This window comes from Megalopta genalis, chromosome 1, assembly GCF_051020955.1.
Source record: "Megalopta genalis isolate 19385.01 chromosome 1, iyMegGena1_principal, whole genome shotgun sequence".
Lineage (NCBI taxonomy): Eukaryota > Metazoa > Arthropoda > Insecta > Hymenoptera > Halictidae > Megalopta > Megalopta genalis.
The window spans coordinates 36503781-36521544 of NC_135013.1; the positions used below are offsets into that span (position 1 = coordinate 36503781).

Sequence of the window (17764 nt, forward strand, 5' to 3'; positions counted from 1 at the left end):
AAATAAATATTCTGTCCATAAGATAGAGATACAGTACACATTAATAAAAAATTGAGAACGATTTTATACTGCAATATGTGTGACTTAATTCTTATGTATAATATTAATTTTTAGCATTTTTTTCTTTGATCTTAAATTATGAACGACTATTGAAATATCATTTTCGGTTGTACCAACAAGTACAGCGTTGCTTTTTTTAAATGTTGCATTTGTTCTAAAATTGTTCAGTGCATCTACATTATGCTAACAATGCTCACTACATCAATTAGAGATTTCTTAGAATCGTGTCGATTGCTCTGTGCATTCTTGCCTTCTTCTTTCTACGCTCTATTGTCGATGAAAATATTGTCGGCGATGCTATTTGTAAAAGGACATACATTTCACTTAGATTTACAATACCGTGACAAATTTGTCCACTGAAACTTGATATAATGTTCAATCTACACGGTTACACCCTTGATTCGGCTCCTTCTTACCAACGAGTTGTTTTCGAACTCGTCTAGTTTGAACTTCTTATCATACATCACCTTATCGAGATCACTTGTAATGCCGTTCTGCGCCATTCATGCAACTCTTGGATGTACTCAATAGAAGTTTCTCATCATCATTCTCACGAGTCATCTTCTGCAAATCGATACGAAACACCATGATCTTGAGTCATTTCAGGATTATTATTTCGTTTCCGATTCGTTGTACTTCATTACGTAGGAAATAAAACTTATAGAACAGAACGTCCTCGCAATTGTTTTGCCATTGTCCGACTGGTTTGAGAGTTTGTTACGTTACCGTTGTTCTTTGTACGATATTTCGAAGAGCTGTTTTTATTTCCTACAAACATTCATGTTCGGTGGTTGGTCCTGTACTCGACAGAATTTCGAAACAACCGATTCCCCAAAATTGATGCGAGAATATTTTTCTTGTCGTTGCTGAAGTATGACTAAGAAACCGCTTTATCTATGTAGAGATCATTGTAAATTCTCTAATTTAATTTTTGTTATATAATTTCTACTAAGTATGTCCGGTATTTTGGACAAATTAAGATTTCCTACCCATTTCATATATTATAACACAGTGTTCAATTAAAACCGATTTCATTGCTTCAGAAATTCGAATCGCATAAAAGAAACTTATGACAATTTTGAAAATCCATTTACTCTACTATGCAATTCTTGTGCATTACGGAAACGATCAGAGTACATGACATTACTATTAACGATAGTAGCATTATCAGTTTACCGTGGATACTGTTATCTCGTAACTATCAGTTTGCATTAAATGCTTGCAAGAAGTAAACAGTACAAGTTAGTCCCGTTTCACCGAGTCGTAGCCATATGGTTTCTAATACATTCTAATACATCTTCTCTAAACTCAAAAGTCCAATAGAGAAAATAAAAACTATTTCTTTAATTCGTTAAAACATCCCTTGCTTTAAAGAAAGGTAGAAGTGTCATTATCTTTAGAAAGATCAAAGCGGATCTTTGAGTTACAAACAAAAAAATATGCACATATTCAAGAATCTTCCAGACTATTAGACCCAAAGTCTTCGTTAGCAACGACTATGCGACGCCATACTCCATGGTATTAGAGAAACCAGAATGACACGCGTTCTTACATATAATCAAAATATAATGGATCAGCCATCGAGTCATGCTTGACTGACGAAATTGAGCTTGTCTTGCACTTTTTGCCGCAACAATCGATCGAGGCGACCGTTTAACAAAGGATCTTTTTGCGTCACAGCCGCATAGGCCTCGGAACGAGGGTGGCGGTGGAGGCGGCGGCAGGCATAAGAAGCGCATAAGGCAACCGCATAATACGAGAGAAAGGCAGAAACAGTTGGCCCTCGGACATGGGGAGTATATTATGCCAACGCAGGCTGTCCAGTACAGGGCACCCCACAACATCCCTGACGAATCGTTGCTGGGAATGGTGATGACCGAACAGCGGCCGCCGAGGCCCAACAGCATCGAGCTTAGACGAAGCTACCCTCCAGAGGAGCAGCATCTTTACAGTCCTCCATCCTCCGATCACTATAGGTTTGTAAAATACGCATCGTTATTTAAAAATGCAACCGAATTAGTCCGGATGCAATCTTCATTTTCCAACTCGCCCGCAAAATTTATCCTCCGGTCGAAATCAATGTTAGGTAGAAAAATGAATGACTATATTCCTAAATTCTTTCTTTGAGAATGAAAGACTGGTAAGTTAAAATATTATAGAAAAATTCTTCCTACGAGAATGAAACATTGGCAACACGAGATTATAAATTAAGACAAGATTATATGCATCGTTTGCAAGTACTAACTGGATATACAAGACATACTACTTTCTCAGAAAAAGTGAAAAGTGTGTTAATCATGTAATCATATGAAGGTAAATTTAGAGTAAGTCAGGAAGCAATGATAGTAATAGTAGTCCAGTAACTTGTATTCATTTTAAACAAAAAAAAAGAAGACAAGATATAAGCAAGGAGATCTGTATTTATTGATGAAAAAGCCGATATCTTGGACGCCACTCAGCTGGAAGATCCCTTTACTTAATAGTCATATTTTATGAACCCTCACGTGGACAACCAGGATATATAAATAAGTTTAAAGCTTTAATATAAATAAGTGTTTGCAACAAGATACAAAGCATGTTAGCGACCCGGAAGATCGATCGGCGGTGTGTTCGTGTTTATTATAACGATGGAGATGCTTTATTTATAGAAAACTGAGAGGAAGGCTCATTGGCGTTTGTTTAATTACAGGGCTGCAAATTACGTCGCACAAGGTTACGAAGACAACCTATACGGTTCACACTATGGTTCTGGACAAGGACAGGCTGGCAGTGAGACGTATCAGAGCCCTAGTAGTCAAAGCACACCAAGTAGAAGTGGCAGATCGCGACCTTCGCAGCCACCGCCAGCGCCACCAAGCAATACTTCTAGCAATTCAACCCCTACTGTAGCCTCTGCTAATAATACGCCAACACGGGGAAGGTCGATGAGTACCAGTAGGGATACTCTGCCTCCACCACCTCCACCACCTGGTGAAACGATGTCTCCACCGCCTATGAATGGTAACGATAGTCTCCAACTAACTACTAATCATTCTTCAGTAGAGGTTATGTGATTTTGTTTTGTTTAAACAAAATCAAGCTTTTTAGTTCAAGAAATATATATCTTGAAGAAAACTGAACTATATGTGGATAGTCAAATCAAATATTTCTTTTGTCCTGATCTTCCTGAAACAGGCTTGAAAAATTGAACCTGAAGAAATAGTCCTTTGTGTATGGCTCTGCTTTGAATCGTCCTTTGCATTCATCTAATGCATCATATCTTTTTCGAAGGCATGATCGTCTAGATAATGTTTTAAGGTATTTCTTAGCACCACTGAATTATGGTACGAGACATTGACCTACCTATCATTTACGCATGTTTCAGGCTCTATACCGTCGCATCTATTGAACAGGAATGGAAGTCGCTCGAACAGTCCATTACCCAGTCACCACTCCACGCCCACTCCGCCAAATCATTTAACACAAATCGGAACGGATGAAACCGATCCAGCAGCGCCGCAAGATTTGCCGCCTCCGCCTCCGACTCCGGATCCCGCACCACCAACCAGACCTATTTCTCCGCCCTGTAATATCCCACCCCCGCCTCCGCCACCGCCGCCACCGCCTGTTGCTAATGGACCGCCGCCACAGGTGCCCCTAACCAACGGCGATATTGCTAAAATGATAGCGACCAATCGGCCGAAGTTGAAACCCCTGAAGAATATGGACGGGCAATTGAGGAAGCCCGTTAATCCGAACATCCCCCTTGTCGATCCACGAAACGATCTACTTAAAGCAATTAGAGACGGTAATTATATCCTAACTCGATTAATTAGAATTCACAGTGCCTTCCGCTTCATGAACAGATGCGCTGCGGTCACAACTTTATGGTTGCAGTACAAATTATTTAAGTGTAGACTAGAGATTTAAAATTATTTTTCAATGTGGTTTTAATAGTGTATTATATCACCATCGCGCTGTTGTTAATATTTTCTTCTTTTAAGTTTAATGTCGCATCGACTGCAAGATTATTAACGACAGGTTCTGTCTTTTTACGTTTTATTATTAAATTTTGTTATATAGTTGGGTTTCTTTCAGATCATTCAAAGTGTCTATAAAATACGAAATCTACGAAATTGAAAAGCATAACCTAGGGACTGTAAAATATATACGTCTTCGGTGAAATCTGTAATTAAAAATGTATTTGTTATATTTTAGGCATTAAATTGCGCAAGGTGGAGAAAATCGAACAGAAAGAAGTGGAGCGCGTGAACGCGTTGAACGACGTCGCGTCTATATTGGCAAGACGCGTTGCTGTAGAGTTCAGCGACAGCGATTCAGCTTCAGAAAGCGAGTGCGACAGCGAAGGATGGGGCGAACAAGAAACGAATCTCGCGTGACCAACTACGCTGGCATCCACCACCACAGCCAGCTAAAACAAACAGCTGACGAGTTTTTCCTGTCCTTTTTACCCATTCTTTCGTACATTCATTTTCATCAACGAAACTTCCACGTCTCTTGCTCGTTAGAAGTTTGGGTGCAAGTGAACAGAAGAGGACTCGTCGGATGTGAAAGTAGCACCAGAACCAGCGAATCCGCTTACTCAACGGTTTCCGTTAAGTTTCAATAGTGCAGAAGAAACGACAGTAAGTTCTTAGACACGTATGTAGTACCATTCAAAGTATTGAAGGGATTCGTTTGCGCGAGAAAATCACAGTGATTGTTTTTGTTAAAACATCGATCTTTATTTTGTGAACTCTTTAGCGACAGAATGGGTGCACGTACAAAACGACTCAGTGGGGCGGGGCCCGCCACCGCGTGGGTTTCAAAAAATTTATCGATGACTTATCTATCCTCTTTATCGTCATGAATAGTAATGAATCATTGAACAGCTTTATGTTATTATTTTTATGTTATACAATTCAGAATTTATGGAAACAACATTTTGTATGCACCGTTTCATTAAAAATGCTCTGTATATATTTATATACCCCGTACGTGAAAGATGCGTACGCGGAACTAAGTCAAATAGCAGAGCTAATATCCTGTTCATTTTTTTTGTGTATAAGATTCGTAAAATACTTGTACCTTAAAACGTTTTCATATGCTTGCTCGGCTAGGTACATAGATACAACGAGTGTAACGACAGGTATCCGGTCTTTTCTATGTTTCCAAGTGATCTTCCATTGTCACAGACAATGCGCGAAGAACCAAGGTTCTTAACAGCGAAGTGTCGTAAACCAAAATACTCCGTTTACTATAAGTAAAAACTATGTAATTACCGAACGAGTGAGGGGACTCATATTTTTTAGCGTTTAGTGGAGGAAACTCAACGATAACAACTTATAACTACTGTTACGGTGAGGATCACAGTTGCCAATTTTAAACAGGAAGAATATGATTGTGATTTATTTTGCATCGATGTTGGTGAGGTACGGTGAATATTGATAAGGTATATATACATACATATACTTTCTATATATGAATGTTCGTGTATGTACATGATGTGGAAAGAGTCGAAAGCACAGAAATAATTTTTGACATTTAATCCGTTGAAACTGTTCCTTTCATTTTTAGAACGTGTTACATGTAAGTCTCATTGTTGTGAACCTAAGACAATAGTTAGTTTTTATCATTATGTGGTTCTTGTCACCTTGATAGGATAGAAAACTCAACTTCATAGGGCTGACAAAGACAAATCGCATTTTCAGTAACGATGAATTCTGATATATGCATCAATACATAAACAATAATCCCAATTGAAGAAAATAAATTAATTAGCACATATGAAATTGTTATGCATATACTTTCACTAAGTTTTGTGTACAAAGAGTCAGCTCAATGTACAACCCGACCTATGTGTACATACACTTACATTAACAGAGATTTTGAGAAACTTCTTCACCAATTTTGCCAATGTGTATTATTATAAAAACAAAGACAAACCGACCTGTTAGTAAGTCAGTGAATTTTATGTATTTGTGGTGGCAACTCGGCGGGGGATTAGTACCAGCACAAAATTCGTGTGTCCGAGTAGCCTCGAATAAGTACTCACAATCTTTTTTTGATGGTATAATTTATATTTTCTTACAACCTACTCTGTACAACTTAAACGAACTTAAATTCCTTTTGACAAGGGAAATTATCATTTCTCGTCACCCCCGCCCTTGTCCGAAAAAGGAACCTCCCTGAACTTCGAGTCGTTCTGTTCAAACGTCGATGCGAAAAAAATTCGTTATTTATAGCGCATACAAATTTTTCATATTGCCTCACTCCGTATTTGATTCACTGAAATTATCTGTGAAATTAAATCTCGTAGTGTTAATTACTTTCTTCCATGTACGAATATACATATATTAACATAATCTTCCACAGTCTATTCATAAGTAAATAGCTGCTGTAGTTTACGAATCATTTCGACCCAAAGATTTGCGTGAATCTTTTTTTAAGACTTAAGGCATTTACGAAATGATACTTATAGAAAATTTTTGCAGAAGTTTCTCAAACACTTTGTATGAATATGTATTGATTGTTAAGATTATTGTATAATCTTATGTGTTCGAATGGCAAGGAATGTTAAGGAAATCTATTTCTCCCTCCTCGTTTCCGAACGTTAGTGCGTCAAACTTAGTGTTAATCCAACTGCACTCTAGTTGGCTGGTCGGATTAGCATATTTCTTTTAAATACGAGATGTTCGATTGATTCGAACCGCGCGAATGGTAATTTATATTTAATAATTCATTTTCACCGGTGCTCGTACCGGAGTTTTATCTTGTATAAAATGAGATATACGAAGACGAAGAAGGAATAGCGGAGTCATATCCGCGTACTAGCGTACGATTTATCGGCAACGACACGTGTACATGTACAATGTTTTTTAAATAACAGTCAGAATACTATTAATAATACTGTAATATGTAATATGAATAATTGATCAGTCTCGTCTGTACTATGTTTATACATATGCATATATATATATAAATAATATAATTCGAAGTATGAATTCGTTAAGTTATAAGGATTCGAGCGGTAGGAATTACATCTTTAGCTAACTTTCGCCAACTACGACACAGTATTTATCCAAGGATTTTTGTAATCGTGACGAAACGCTGGTAGCGTTTCCGATTGTAAAAGCTTGAATATCATGCGAGTTTGTATGAATGTATATTACTCTCCGACCCGCGTGCTTATCCGCAGCGAACTATCATGCGCTAAATTATTGTGAAGCTGTTGTACCTAGCCAAGAACGGTTATTCCCAAACTCGATCGAATTCAAGCATTTTCTCGTCACCGCCGCCGCCGCCACCGGAAACGAAACGTAACAGACGTTTCCGATTTCTACTACGAACCACGTACTCGCTCAGCAGGTCTTTAAATTTACTCTGGTGCAAAAGTAAACTTAAGTCTCCTTCTGCCCGATACCGATAACAGGTAAATAAATTCATTTTTCCCTGCAACGATAATAAGAGGAACATTCTAGCTCGCGTATACCGAACTCTAATTCTAGCTTGCATTCTCAGATATTTTGATTCGTGTACGGTAATACAATATAAAGGACAAAGACGCAAGCGTAATAGCCCTACTGATTACAAATGTACGACGGTATTATTAACAATAATAAAATTTGTAGCAAATCTGTACAGAGCCAAATAAATCAAAAACTTTCATAAATCACTGGTGGTGACTGCAGTGTTTGTATTATTAGCTGTTATAAATTTTATAATACTCAAATTGCTTTCACTGCTCTTTGATATTTCATTGATCGAATATAAATTTATCTCCATGAACCTGTAAGCTCCTTGGAAATTAAATAATAGCGCCATTTGTGACAGGGTGCAGTGACAAAACCCTCAAACCATTAGCCAAATTACTGACAGTCGGTAATTTGGCTAACAGTTTGAGCGTTTTGTCACTAACCCAATTAGTGCTGTATGGAGATTGAACGAAGCCTCACAGAGAGCTTTTTGAGGACACTTTAGAACTTGAGAACTTGAGGGCTTCATGACAGACGAGTTTCACGGATCAAGTTTATTAAAAACTGAAGTATTAAGCGAAAAAAAGAGGAAAAAGTGAGAACATATAAAACGATAAAAAGGGATGTGTATAGGGTGATAGAGAGTTAGATGGAGAAATGATTAGAAGATGAGGCGAAGTGTCCAGAGAGGAAGGAGGAGTAGGGTTAATTTGGGTTTCACGCTGTGTTGGCTTGGATAGCCAAAGCACAATAAATATGTCTTTAAAAAAATGCTAAGGATAAAGAAATGATAGTCGATTTTGACACCGTGTCAAAATTTAATCATTTGCAAGAAAGAGACAATTAAGAATTGAGATAGAAAAAAGCGACGGAAGAAAAATGGCGATAGAGATGAAGAGAAAAGGAAGCATAGATGCAGGTTCCAAAGTTGGAAAAATAGAAAGACTTGATACAATTAAAAAACAGGAGAAAGTCGAAAAGTATTTAACCACAGCGAAAGATGGGACATTAATACAGAAATCTATCTTATCACATGTCCAATGAAATTCTCCCAAACACCTGAAACACCACTTGACTTCCAACTTGCAGTATTTCTTTATATGTCCAAACTTCAGACACTGAAAAACATATCTTTACCTTTCTTACACACGGAGTCACTTTCAACCATACATGTCCCCATCCTAGAATGGCTTTGCTATCTATTCACTTGGCTTCGCCATCTTTAACCATTCTTTTCTTAATCCATTCAATCTACATTTGGCCTTGATCATTAGCTAGTTCCTTTTTCAGTTCTCCTAAGGTTCCACTCCACTCCATAATTATACCAAAGCTCTCTAATGCTCTTCGTGGTATAAATTCACAAATGGATTAGTACTACTATTTGCAAAATGCTTTATAATTTCATTTGCTACATTTATAGATTTAGTACAAACTTCTGCTATTGATTTTGAGATCATATATTTTAACAGATTCTATCTCTTTACCCCATGGATTAATATTTCTATACATCTTAATAAAGTTTTTACTTTCATTAACTGTTGTTTGCTCATGTTTCAATCCCACTTCAATGAGATAGGTACCAGGTCTTTTCACTTTTCTACCTTTGGGGCCTGCATCTGTGCTTTTTCCCTTCATTTTTATCGCCATTTTCTTTTCCATTGCTTTTTGTTCTACTTCACCTCTTGTCACAACATAAAGCCATAAAAAATACAAAGTATGTACCTCTAATTACAAAGATGTAGTTATCTAAATTTAAGTGTAGACAATAAGTTGGAATAATATCTGTGGTATCTAAGTTTATGTAACAAGACCTATGGGCTATATGTATCTTAGGGTCCGTTTATAGTCTCTATATAAATAAAGATAATAAAAAATTGAGCTCTTGTTACAAATGGCGATTATTTAAAAATTTTCAAACTTGCTTATGTAAATAAACCCTTTCACACGGTATAGTTATATTTTATCTAGCGAATAACGAATAATAGGTAGATAACACTATAGGCGAGCATTCTTTTTAAATAAATGTTTTGCGCAACGGGAAAAAAGATTTTTCTTCCTGGAAGTGGATTTCAAATAAATTTTATTCGGTGGTAAAGTTTGACCGAGTAACAAAAACAGTTAAAAATTTATAGACAAAATCAATAGTTCATAAATTTGATAGTCTATTGTATCTATTATATCGAGATATAATATCAACAGACGCAATAATAGTAATATAAAGTACTCAGTTTTTTCTTTACTTTTTTGTATAACTTTCCGATATCTTTCTGTTCAGTCACTAAATACATTTTCACTTATGGTACAAAAATAATTGTCACAATCCCGTTAACAGTCAGTTTTGATGCCGGAATTCTTTTCTCAGTAAATTTCTTTCACGTAACATGTAATTTTCATTGGTGTACAGTTTCGACAACAACAAATTTCTGGTGTTTAACGCCCTTTGAAACAGAATTAGAGAATTTGATTGATATCAATCCTAATACTCGAACGCAATCATGCAAAACGATGAACGGTATATCTTACTCTCCCAACGATTTATTGTCCCGAGAGGAACATCGTATCGTTCTGAATAACTGTTTCGACTTCGAACATAACAACTATCATTAGACTGCGGATTTTATGTGTTTGTAGCTCCTCATAGTGAAACATTTAACAGAGGATTTTCGTTCTTTTTCAGACTACCTGACTATTATAGAGCGTCGAACATAGAAACATTTCTTCTTTCCATTTTTCCATACAGTAGTCCACGACAAAGCATATCCGCAGCGTAGATATCGTTATCGAAACAAAGATGTCTAAATAATAAGAATATTATCTCGTCATTTCTTTTTTATCAGTTTGATGTTTACTTTGCGGGTTTAGAGTATTTTCTTCGTCGCATCGTAAAATTCTAAGGCCGAAAGTATAGGCGTTCTAATTGTCAGTTAGAAATTTCACATTTTTCTGAGAGACATAATTAGTGCAGCTCCGTTATGCGTTCCTATTGCCTATTACATCGAGGTATATCATTATCTTTTTTGTACGTTAAAATTAAATATTCTTTCCGTACTTTTTTATTATCTTACGGTATTTAAAGAACGTTGAAAACAGACGTTGAGCATTTGAACGGTGATGCACTAATAATGCGATTACAGCAAGGTTCTCCTTTCGATATTGAATTTCATTAATCCTAAGGAACGTGGTTCGATTGTACTCGTGTAAACTTTGGGATCCCGATAATCGGTGAATCGCACTTCTGTTACTGTTTGGTTCGACAAACGCTGATCAGTTAACGCCAGGCCTAACTCGGACTGCTCAAAACAGCCTATTTCAATTCTCTCGGTAGCTATTCAATCAATTGATTTATTTATGTAAATCATCATGCAAGATCGAAATCTTTTCAACAACAATTTAGAAGTAGGCGGATCTATCGTTAAAGGATCTGCGCTTACAAATATATCGGTTTTGGAAATTAAAAGATCGGTTCCGATATGAAAAAAATCGGTGTTCTCGTTCGCATATTTTATAGAACGGTAACGCGATCAAGATAACTCCATCCTTGTTAAATTACTATGCGACGCGGAATTGTCTTTCTTCCTATGCTTATTTCCTTTCAGTGGTAAATATTCGTTTTCTTCCTTTTCTCCTTTAACTAATATGAACACATTTAACATATTGTATTTGTCTATTTCAACTAGACAGAATAGCGAAACTTGAAATCAGTGAGCCTTGAAGAGGGGGTACACGATTTGTTTCAGACGGCCTTCGCTGTTCTTCGCATCTTCGCGCGGTTTTCGCAAATCTCCTTTCTCTTTTTTTCTCTCCTATTTCATTTTTCTTGTTCTAACATACATCGGACGTATTCTTACAGTTTACGAGTAACATACCTGGTTCACGATCGAACAGAAATTTTGATCGACTTTTGACTGAATCAGAGTTTCCAAAAATCTATCTTTCGAAAAAATGAACAATTTTCAAAATGATAAGTTAAAAAAGGTATTGTTATGTGAATGTGAACGATTCGAATTGGCAGTTGGTATGCTTTGATAAAATGATACACGAAACAGTTATATGTTTCTTTTCGATCGTTAAGTTACAGCATGTATAAGGGTGTTTCATCAATGATCCAGAAAGCAATATAATTAACACGAAATAAACAGAACCCTGAAGAACCTATTCACTTCGGAAACGAACGAAATTACTTTCATAAGAGAAAAGGCCAAGATTAATGAAACACCCTATGTATTAAACTACTATACATACGATATCGGTAAATAAAATAAGCTACGAATACATATGTAGCCTAGATGTCCTATTTCTCATAATAAGTGAAGTAGTAACTAGATGCGCGACTTGAAAAATATTCTTCGGGAAAAGAAACTGTTTTATTATCTTTTCAAACAGTCTAAACTACGTTCAACGAGAACTGGCACAAAATATAAACAGAACTGCGGTTGCAGGCGAGTTGTTAGACGACGATGCTCATGAACGAGTTTTAATCAATAATCAAGGGCCTTTGCATACAGAGTAATCTCATGTAAAAGGGCCCGAAGATTATGATTCGGAACTGGCGAGTACATGCGTCGCTCGCGTGCAGCTGTTTATATTTTGTGCCAGTTCTCGTTGAACTTAGTATAGTCTCACCCTTTATATGTATAAATAATTTTCTTTTTTTTCGTTTCATTTTTCATTTATTTTCTCGACGTTTTATCGGTCAGGAAAAATTTCTCTAAAAAAATACTATTAATTTCGGGAACTTATTGTTTATAGAATCCTCGACAAAGCATCGCGCAACTAAAATTTAAAGACTACGAAGTCAATTTCATTTAAAGAAATACAACCCTCACGGTTAGTATAAATGGTGGAAGTCATATAGAATAAGGGAGAAAGAAACGAGTCCGAACGAATTTCTCAAGTAATTAAATCGTAATTTCTGAAATATTCCAACTATAATTCGAGTGTGTTTTATTATGCCCAATTTGACTGGAACACCATGTGCACTGCTTCCACCAACTATACGTTTCTAACAACGCTCATACATATACCTATAACGCTTAGTTTGTTTCTTACACTATGAAACGTGATACCGTGTTTACGTAAATGTTATTTTACCTTTTTCTTCTTTTTTACGCTTTACGAAACAATTAAAATTTATATTCGTAGGGACGTGTTTCTGTTAAAATGATCCATCGAGCTATGAATTACCAAGCAGGCTGCAAAGAACACGTGAACATTAAGCACTTAATTTAAATATTTTTCAGACCTGAGAGTTCCATCCACGCAGTTACTTTTTAGCGACTTCTCGCTTTTGAAACCGAAAAGTTTTTCAGTAATATGGTAATTCAAAGATCAAGAAAGAATTCGAGAAAGAGGTATTTCTTCTGAATTGTGTGTGTGTGTGTGTGTGTGTGTGTCGCGCTCTTCTTTTTCAACGAACGAAATTTGATGCTCTAATAAGATATAGGTATGTACTAATCAACAAACGAAACAGACATGTGGTGCGCCTCTGGCCTCGTTTACGCTTATCCTTTCACTTAGTTTGAACAATAACAATGTACTTTGTATCACAGTATTAGTATCAGTAATGTATTTAGTATTTGTCGTATTTACTTTGGATATGGCAAATATGAAATATAACAGTAAAATTATACTAATGTAAGTCTATATTCTTTGGGGCTAAATGCATATCACAGTGGAAAATTTTTCAACATTCTATCCGGTTTTTTTTTTATCTTTGCTTTTTAATTCTTATTCAAATCGCCAGAAGCGCACCAGTCCCGGAGTTGTATCGTTTTTAAAATCGCATTAAAATCTATATATATATATCTTATTCAGAATATCATCGAAAGCTTTACCGTCAACCAGTGGAAATAAGCAGGCAATAGTACTAAAGTAAATGTATCTTTTTTACCATTAATTAAAAAGGCACCTTATATTATCTTTAGATACTTCGCTTTGTATCTAATATGCAGTCTTATCCTAATTTATTTTTTTATTTAGCTGCGCAACTGATTTTATAAAATGGAAAGCGTTCAATTTGTAAACGTGTTCCTGTTCCAAAATGATAACAAGTGGTCCATAGGTATTCAAGACATTTACCTTTTTGTCTAATCGAATGATTGTTCGATCACAGAATGTATCACATTCATTTACTTTTCGATTATTAATTCGCATGATCGGTGTGCCGTTTGTTAAAACAAATATTTACAGAATTGGACCACCCCGTGGAACACAAAAATGAAATCACTATAGGTTACACAGCTCACCCTAAATGCTAAAAACATGCAGTAAATATTATTGAATAATATTAATGTGTGTTAGTATTAATACAATATAATCATAATGATAGACGTTAGTACCAAATAACTCTATTCAGTGCCGGAACATTCTTTCTCATGATACGTCAAACACTAGTAAAAAAAACACAAGAAAAAGAACGTACCTAATTTCTTACGTTCAAGATTTTGTACTAAAGTTGAATGTATAATATCGCTTCACAATAAACGGAAGAAAGTTTTGTTTGATTAAAAAATTTCTTCGGCACTCAAAAGAAAGAGAAAAAGTCAAGTCATTCTTTAGGATTTGAATATCCATACACATTAGTTTTCAACAATAATGTCTTAATACCGGAGGATCAATAAAAATGAAAACTCAAGACTTGTTTCAGTTCTACCTTTAAAGTAGAGCTTCGCTAAACTATTGCATGCCTTGATTACTGTGTTAGACTAGCAACACTTATAGATAATTGAAAACTATCTTTTTTCTTTTCGAGTCTGATTGTAAATATTTAAATATGTTAAAACAATTTTTAATTGACAATGTCGTAAAAATGATTCAAGAAAAGAATCAAATTGTTGTCGTTTTAAAAACATAGTGATTACTTAGCTAGTACTGCTTGCCAAAGAAGAAATTGCTATACATGCAGCAATTAGAACAGTGACTTTGCGAAAGCCTGTATAACTACAGGAACGCTGGCATCGAAACCATGGATCGTTAAGATATTATTATCCCGTTCTTCTTTGTAAGTAGTTGAAGAAGAACATACAGCACAGTTGATCAACCTAGAAATGAATGACAAGTCAAATATTGCACTCATAAATATTCTTCACAAAAAATATTCTAATCGTTTGTTTTTCGAAACTAAAAAATTGGATATCTGAGAATTCTCAGTCGTTTGGGAAACTCACTTTACATTTGGAAGTTGCATCTTCGTTCTGTATGCTTGAAGAGCTTCTTCAAAAGTGTCTGACTTTTCGAATATCCGGTCAACGACGTTAATGAATACGTCGTACTTATTATTCTGAAGAGCAGCCCATGAAATCGGTTTACCTAAATTTACATTTCCAACGGGCATATGCCGTAAATGCGTAAATGCCTGGTCAAACGGAGCATTTTTATCAATGCTGACAGTAAGAACTCCAACGTTTTTAAATATCGAGACGGTGACGTTCTTCTCACAGCGAAGAAGCGCAAGTGCGATCATGCATCCTGCTTCTGCACCGTTCACATTACCACTGCGCCAGGTATGTGTTTCTAACATCACTTTATTCATATTAATCGTTATCATGTAACGTAAACCGGTCGCTTGAACATGCTGCATTAAATATAAATTACAAAGGAGCGAATTCGATAACGTATCGTCGAGTTGACCATTGATACTCACATGAAACGAAAGATCTAACATTTTATAAAGAGCATCGACGATCTTAGGATTTGGCCTGGGCGGATCCGGTAGTGGTTTATAAAACTGCTCCTTGATCTTTCTTTTCTCATATGACAGTGGCCTTCAAAAAATGATGTATCAGAAGCTATCACCAATGGCCTATTTTTTACTTATTGTTTATTACCTACTTTCCTGAGTTTTCATAATCCCGTATCGTAACAAATACTAAAGCTGGATGAACCTTATCTCGAGCAATATTGCTTTCATTAACAATTTGATCTATTATTTTAGTAACTGTTAATGTGTTTGATTTCAGCAATTCAAGATTATGAATTCTTTGTAGATTGGCCAATAGCAAATTTAAATTCATTGATGATATTAACACATCCCAAATCTAGAAATTATAATAAATTTACTGATCAAGTAAATAGAATTAGGAAATCCAAAAACAAATTTATATTCTCTATGTACTTTTACCTCTTTGGACTTAAGCAAATGCCCAGGTACATGATCCAATGTTAGATTATGCATTTCTAAAAGACCTGCTGCTCGAACGTCATCCCTACAGTGTTTAAAATCTTCTACATTTTTAATGTATTCTATTATTTCTGTGAATCTAGTATCCTCTGCATATTTTTGCATTTCAATTTCATCCAAGCCACGTACTATGTATTTAAGGACTATCTCTCCTCCTGTTTAACAATACACTGTTTAATAAAAATATAATCATTTGTCTGACAATTGAACTTTAATAAAATAAATACCAGGAGTATTAGGTACAGGATGGGACAACTTTATAATATCTTTATGCTTCCAACCATATCTGCCTTTGTACCTTGTTACGCATTTTGCTAATTCTATTGGTGTTTTCGATAAGTACCAGTTATTTACAGCTTTCCTGAAACCCTGGCCCCACCCATTTTTTGAACTACCAGATGAATTCAATTCTTTTTGCTTGCTTATTTGGGAAGCAAATTTTATAAACAAAATAAAATGTTGTGGCGATGCACAAATTTTATTCACAGTTGCATAAGCTTGATGTCTCAAGCTCTCGCTTTTCATCTGTCTACAGCACACGGCAAGTGCAAATACCAATGTTTCTGGATTTGGAACAAGATTACTTTCAAATGCCTGTAAATAAATACAATTATTATTGATTGCTTTAATTAATGAGGGTAAAATATTACCTTTATTATTATTTCGACTGGAACTAATTGCTTTTCTGCATTTTCAGCTAATTCCTCTATAGATGGTACATTTTTGGCCAAAAAATAATTGTGAACAAACCAATTGCCTGGTTGATAATCTAAATATTCCTTTCCAACATAAAGAAATCTTGATAACCGTATCTCAGGATCATTTGGATCCAAGTCTATCGCCATTTCTTAATGTACACTGCTACAAAATAAGTAATGTACATAATTACTTGTAAATAATAATTCCAAATAGTTTTGTATTTCAATATAATGTCAAAGACTTATTGTTTATTGAAAAGCTTTCTAAGTTAGTTGAAGTAAATAATTCGGTAATCATGAGAAAAGAATATATATTTTCAAAAAATATCGAAATAAAAAAAATGTTTGTAATCTTCATAGAGAAGGTACTGTTTACTCCAACATTTCTGAGTATTACAAAATCTCTTGTGGTACGTAGTAACAGGTATTACTATCTGCGAGTGACCTGATAAGGTAATATGAAAGTGTGAAATTTGTCATTACGATAATATAGGACTCGATTCAGTGTACCATGTAATTATAAATCATCAACATTTACAATGTTTCTAGCTAGTTGGTGCGATCTTTGATCTGTCATCACAAGCATTCGCTTCGTTATTACCTTTTGTTAATTGAAAGGGCAACAACTTGAAGCACAACCATACAGAACAACGTTTATTTGACGTAGTACGAAAACGCACTAACGGAAAAATTTGCGCAGCCTGTACGTTCTAGAGTAAAAGCCGTAAAAGCACATTGACCCCTAGAATGAGTGCGACTGTTTTAACAATAGATGTCGCGATTTCAATTTTTCACCAAAACCCACGTCTTTTTATGGATGTTCTATCTCACTTTTTTCAATCTTTTTTTTATGGAATATAGTATGTATAATTTAATAAACGATTTTTTTTAGAAGTCTAGTCAATGTGGAAACATGAATCAATGTGAATAATCATGCGAAACATGCGTCTATTTCTACACACGGACTATATACATATACCAAAGACAAGATTTCTGTCGAAATCTTTTATATTCATAATCTCATATTGAGAGAGCTTGATTTCCTACATAAAATGCAGTACATTGTACATATGTATGTCGTTTTCATTTCTCTCTTTAAATTATATACTGGATTATTGAATAGAGGAAGATGAAATTAGAAAGTGCGCAGTAATATTCAAGATGTAGTCCTCACTTTCTCAACACTCCGACACCAACATGTTTTTATACCAGTGATCATCGATTCTCAATACAGAATAGAGAACCATCGACGAATCAATGTTGAGCCGAGGGCAACAAAGTTTTCTACTGGTTGAAAATAAAGAATTGGAAAGTAAAAAAATCCATGTTTTCATGTTTTGAATGTGCTTCTAATTTTAAAAAGATTAATTTGA

The 17764-nt window shown here is 35.3% G+C and overlaps 2 protein-coding genes across 8 annotated transcripts in view; one reads left to right on the forward strand and one right to left on the reverse strand.

Annotated features, from left to right (window-relative positions):
- SCAR (wiskott-Aldrich syndrome protein family member 3 SCAR) overlaps positions 1-7714 on the forward strand; it is a 68011-nt gene extending 60297 nt beyond the window's left edge. For all 4 annotated transcript variants that reach the window (XM_076521720.1, XM_076521747.1, XM_033483117.2 and 1 more), the window contains 4 exons: positions 1741-2036; positions 2750-3060; positions 3425-3847; positions 4258-7714. In XM_076521720.1, the coding sequence (XP_076377835.1) occupies positions 1741-2036; positions 2750-3060; positions 3425-3847; positions 4258-4439 (1212 nt within the window). In that variant the 3' untranslated portion in view covers positions 4440-7714. The remainder of the gene's footprint in view (positions 1-1740; positions 2037-2749; positions 3061-3424; positions 3848-4257) is intronic.
- Positions 7715-9577: 1863 nt separating this feature from the next.
- On the reverse strand, positions 9578-17673 carry LOC117227669 (RNA-binding protein Ro60). Of its 4 annotated transcripts, XR_004492121.2 has the most exons (9): positions 16993-17542; positions 16344-16554; positions 15921-16287; positions 15634-15848; positions 15345-15550; positions 15157-15277; positions 14681-15087; positions 13593-14554; positions 9578-12706 (listed from the first exon to the last, which is right to left on the reverse strand). XR_004492121.2 is itself a non-coding variant. In XM_033483121.2 (8 exons), exons 2-8 carry the CDS (start codon positions 16536-16538, stop codon positions 14422-14424), a joined length of 1644 nt encoding a protein of 547 aa, XP_033339012.2. In that variant the 5' UTR covers positions 16539-16554; positions 17566-17673; the 3' UTR covers positions 9578-14421. The 4 variants fall into 4 exon arrangements, 3 of the variants coding, with proteins under 3 accessions (XP_033339012.2, XP_033339011.2, XP_033339010.2); XM_033483121.2 differs by lacking the exon at positions 16993-17542 and adding an exon at positions 17566-17673 and having other exon boundaries at positions 9578-14554; XM_033483120.2 differs by having other exon boundaries at positions 9578-14554; positions 16344-16551.
- Between the last annotated feature and the right edge of the window lie 91 nt (positions 17674-17764).

What these genes read in the sequence shown, in the direction of transcription:
- LOC117227669 (XM_033483121.2), bottom strand. Translation starts at nt 16,538, where the DNA reads ATGGCGATAGACTTGGATCCAAATGATCCTGAGATACGGTTATCAAGA. An exon ending in TCCTGTACCTAATACTCCTG is followed by an intron (nt 15,849 to 15,920) that starts GTATTTATTTTA and finishes ATTGTTAAACAG; the next exon opens with GAGGAGAGATAGTCCTTAAA. An exon ending in TGTTAGATCTTTCGTTTCAT is followed by an intron (nt 15,088 to 15,156) that starts GTGAGTATCAAT and finishes TATTTAATGCAG; the next exon opens with CATGTTCAAGCGACCGGTTT.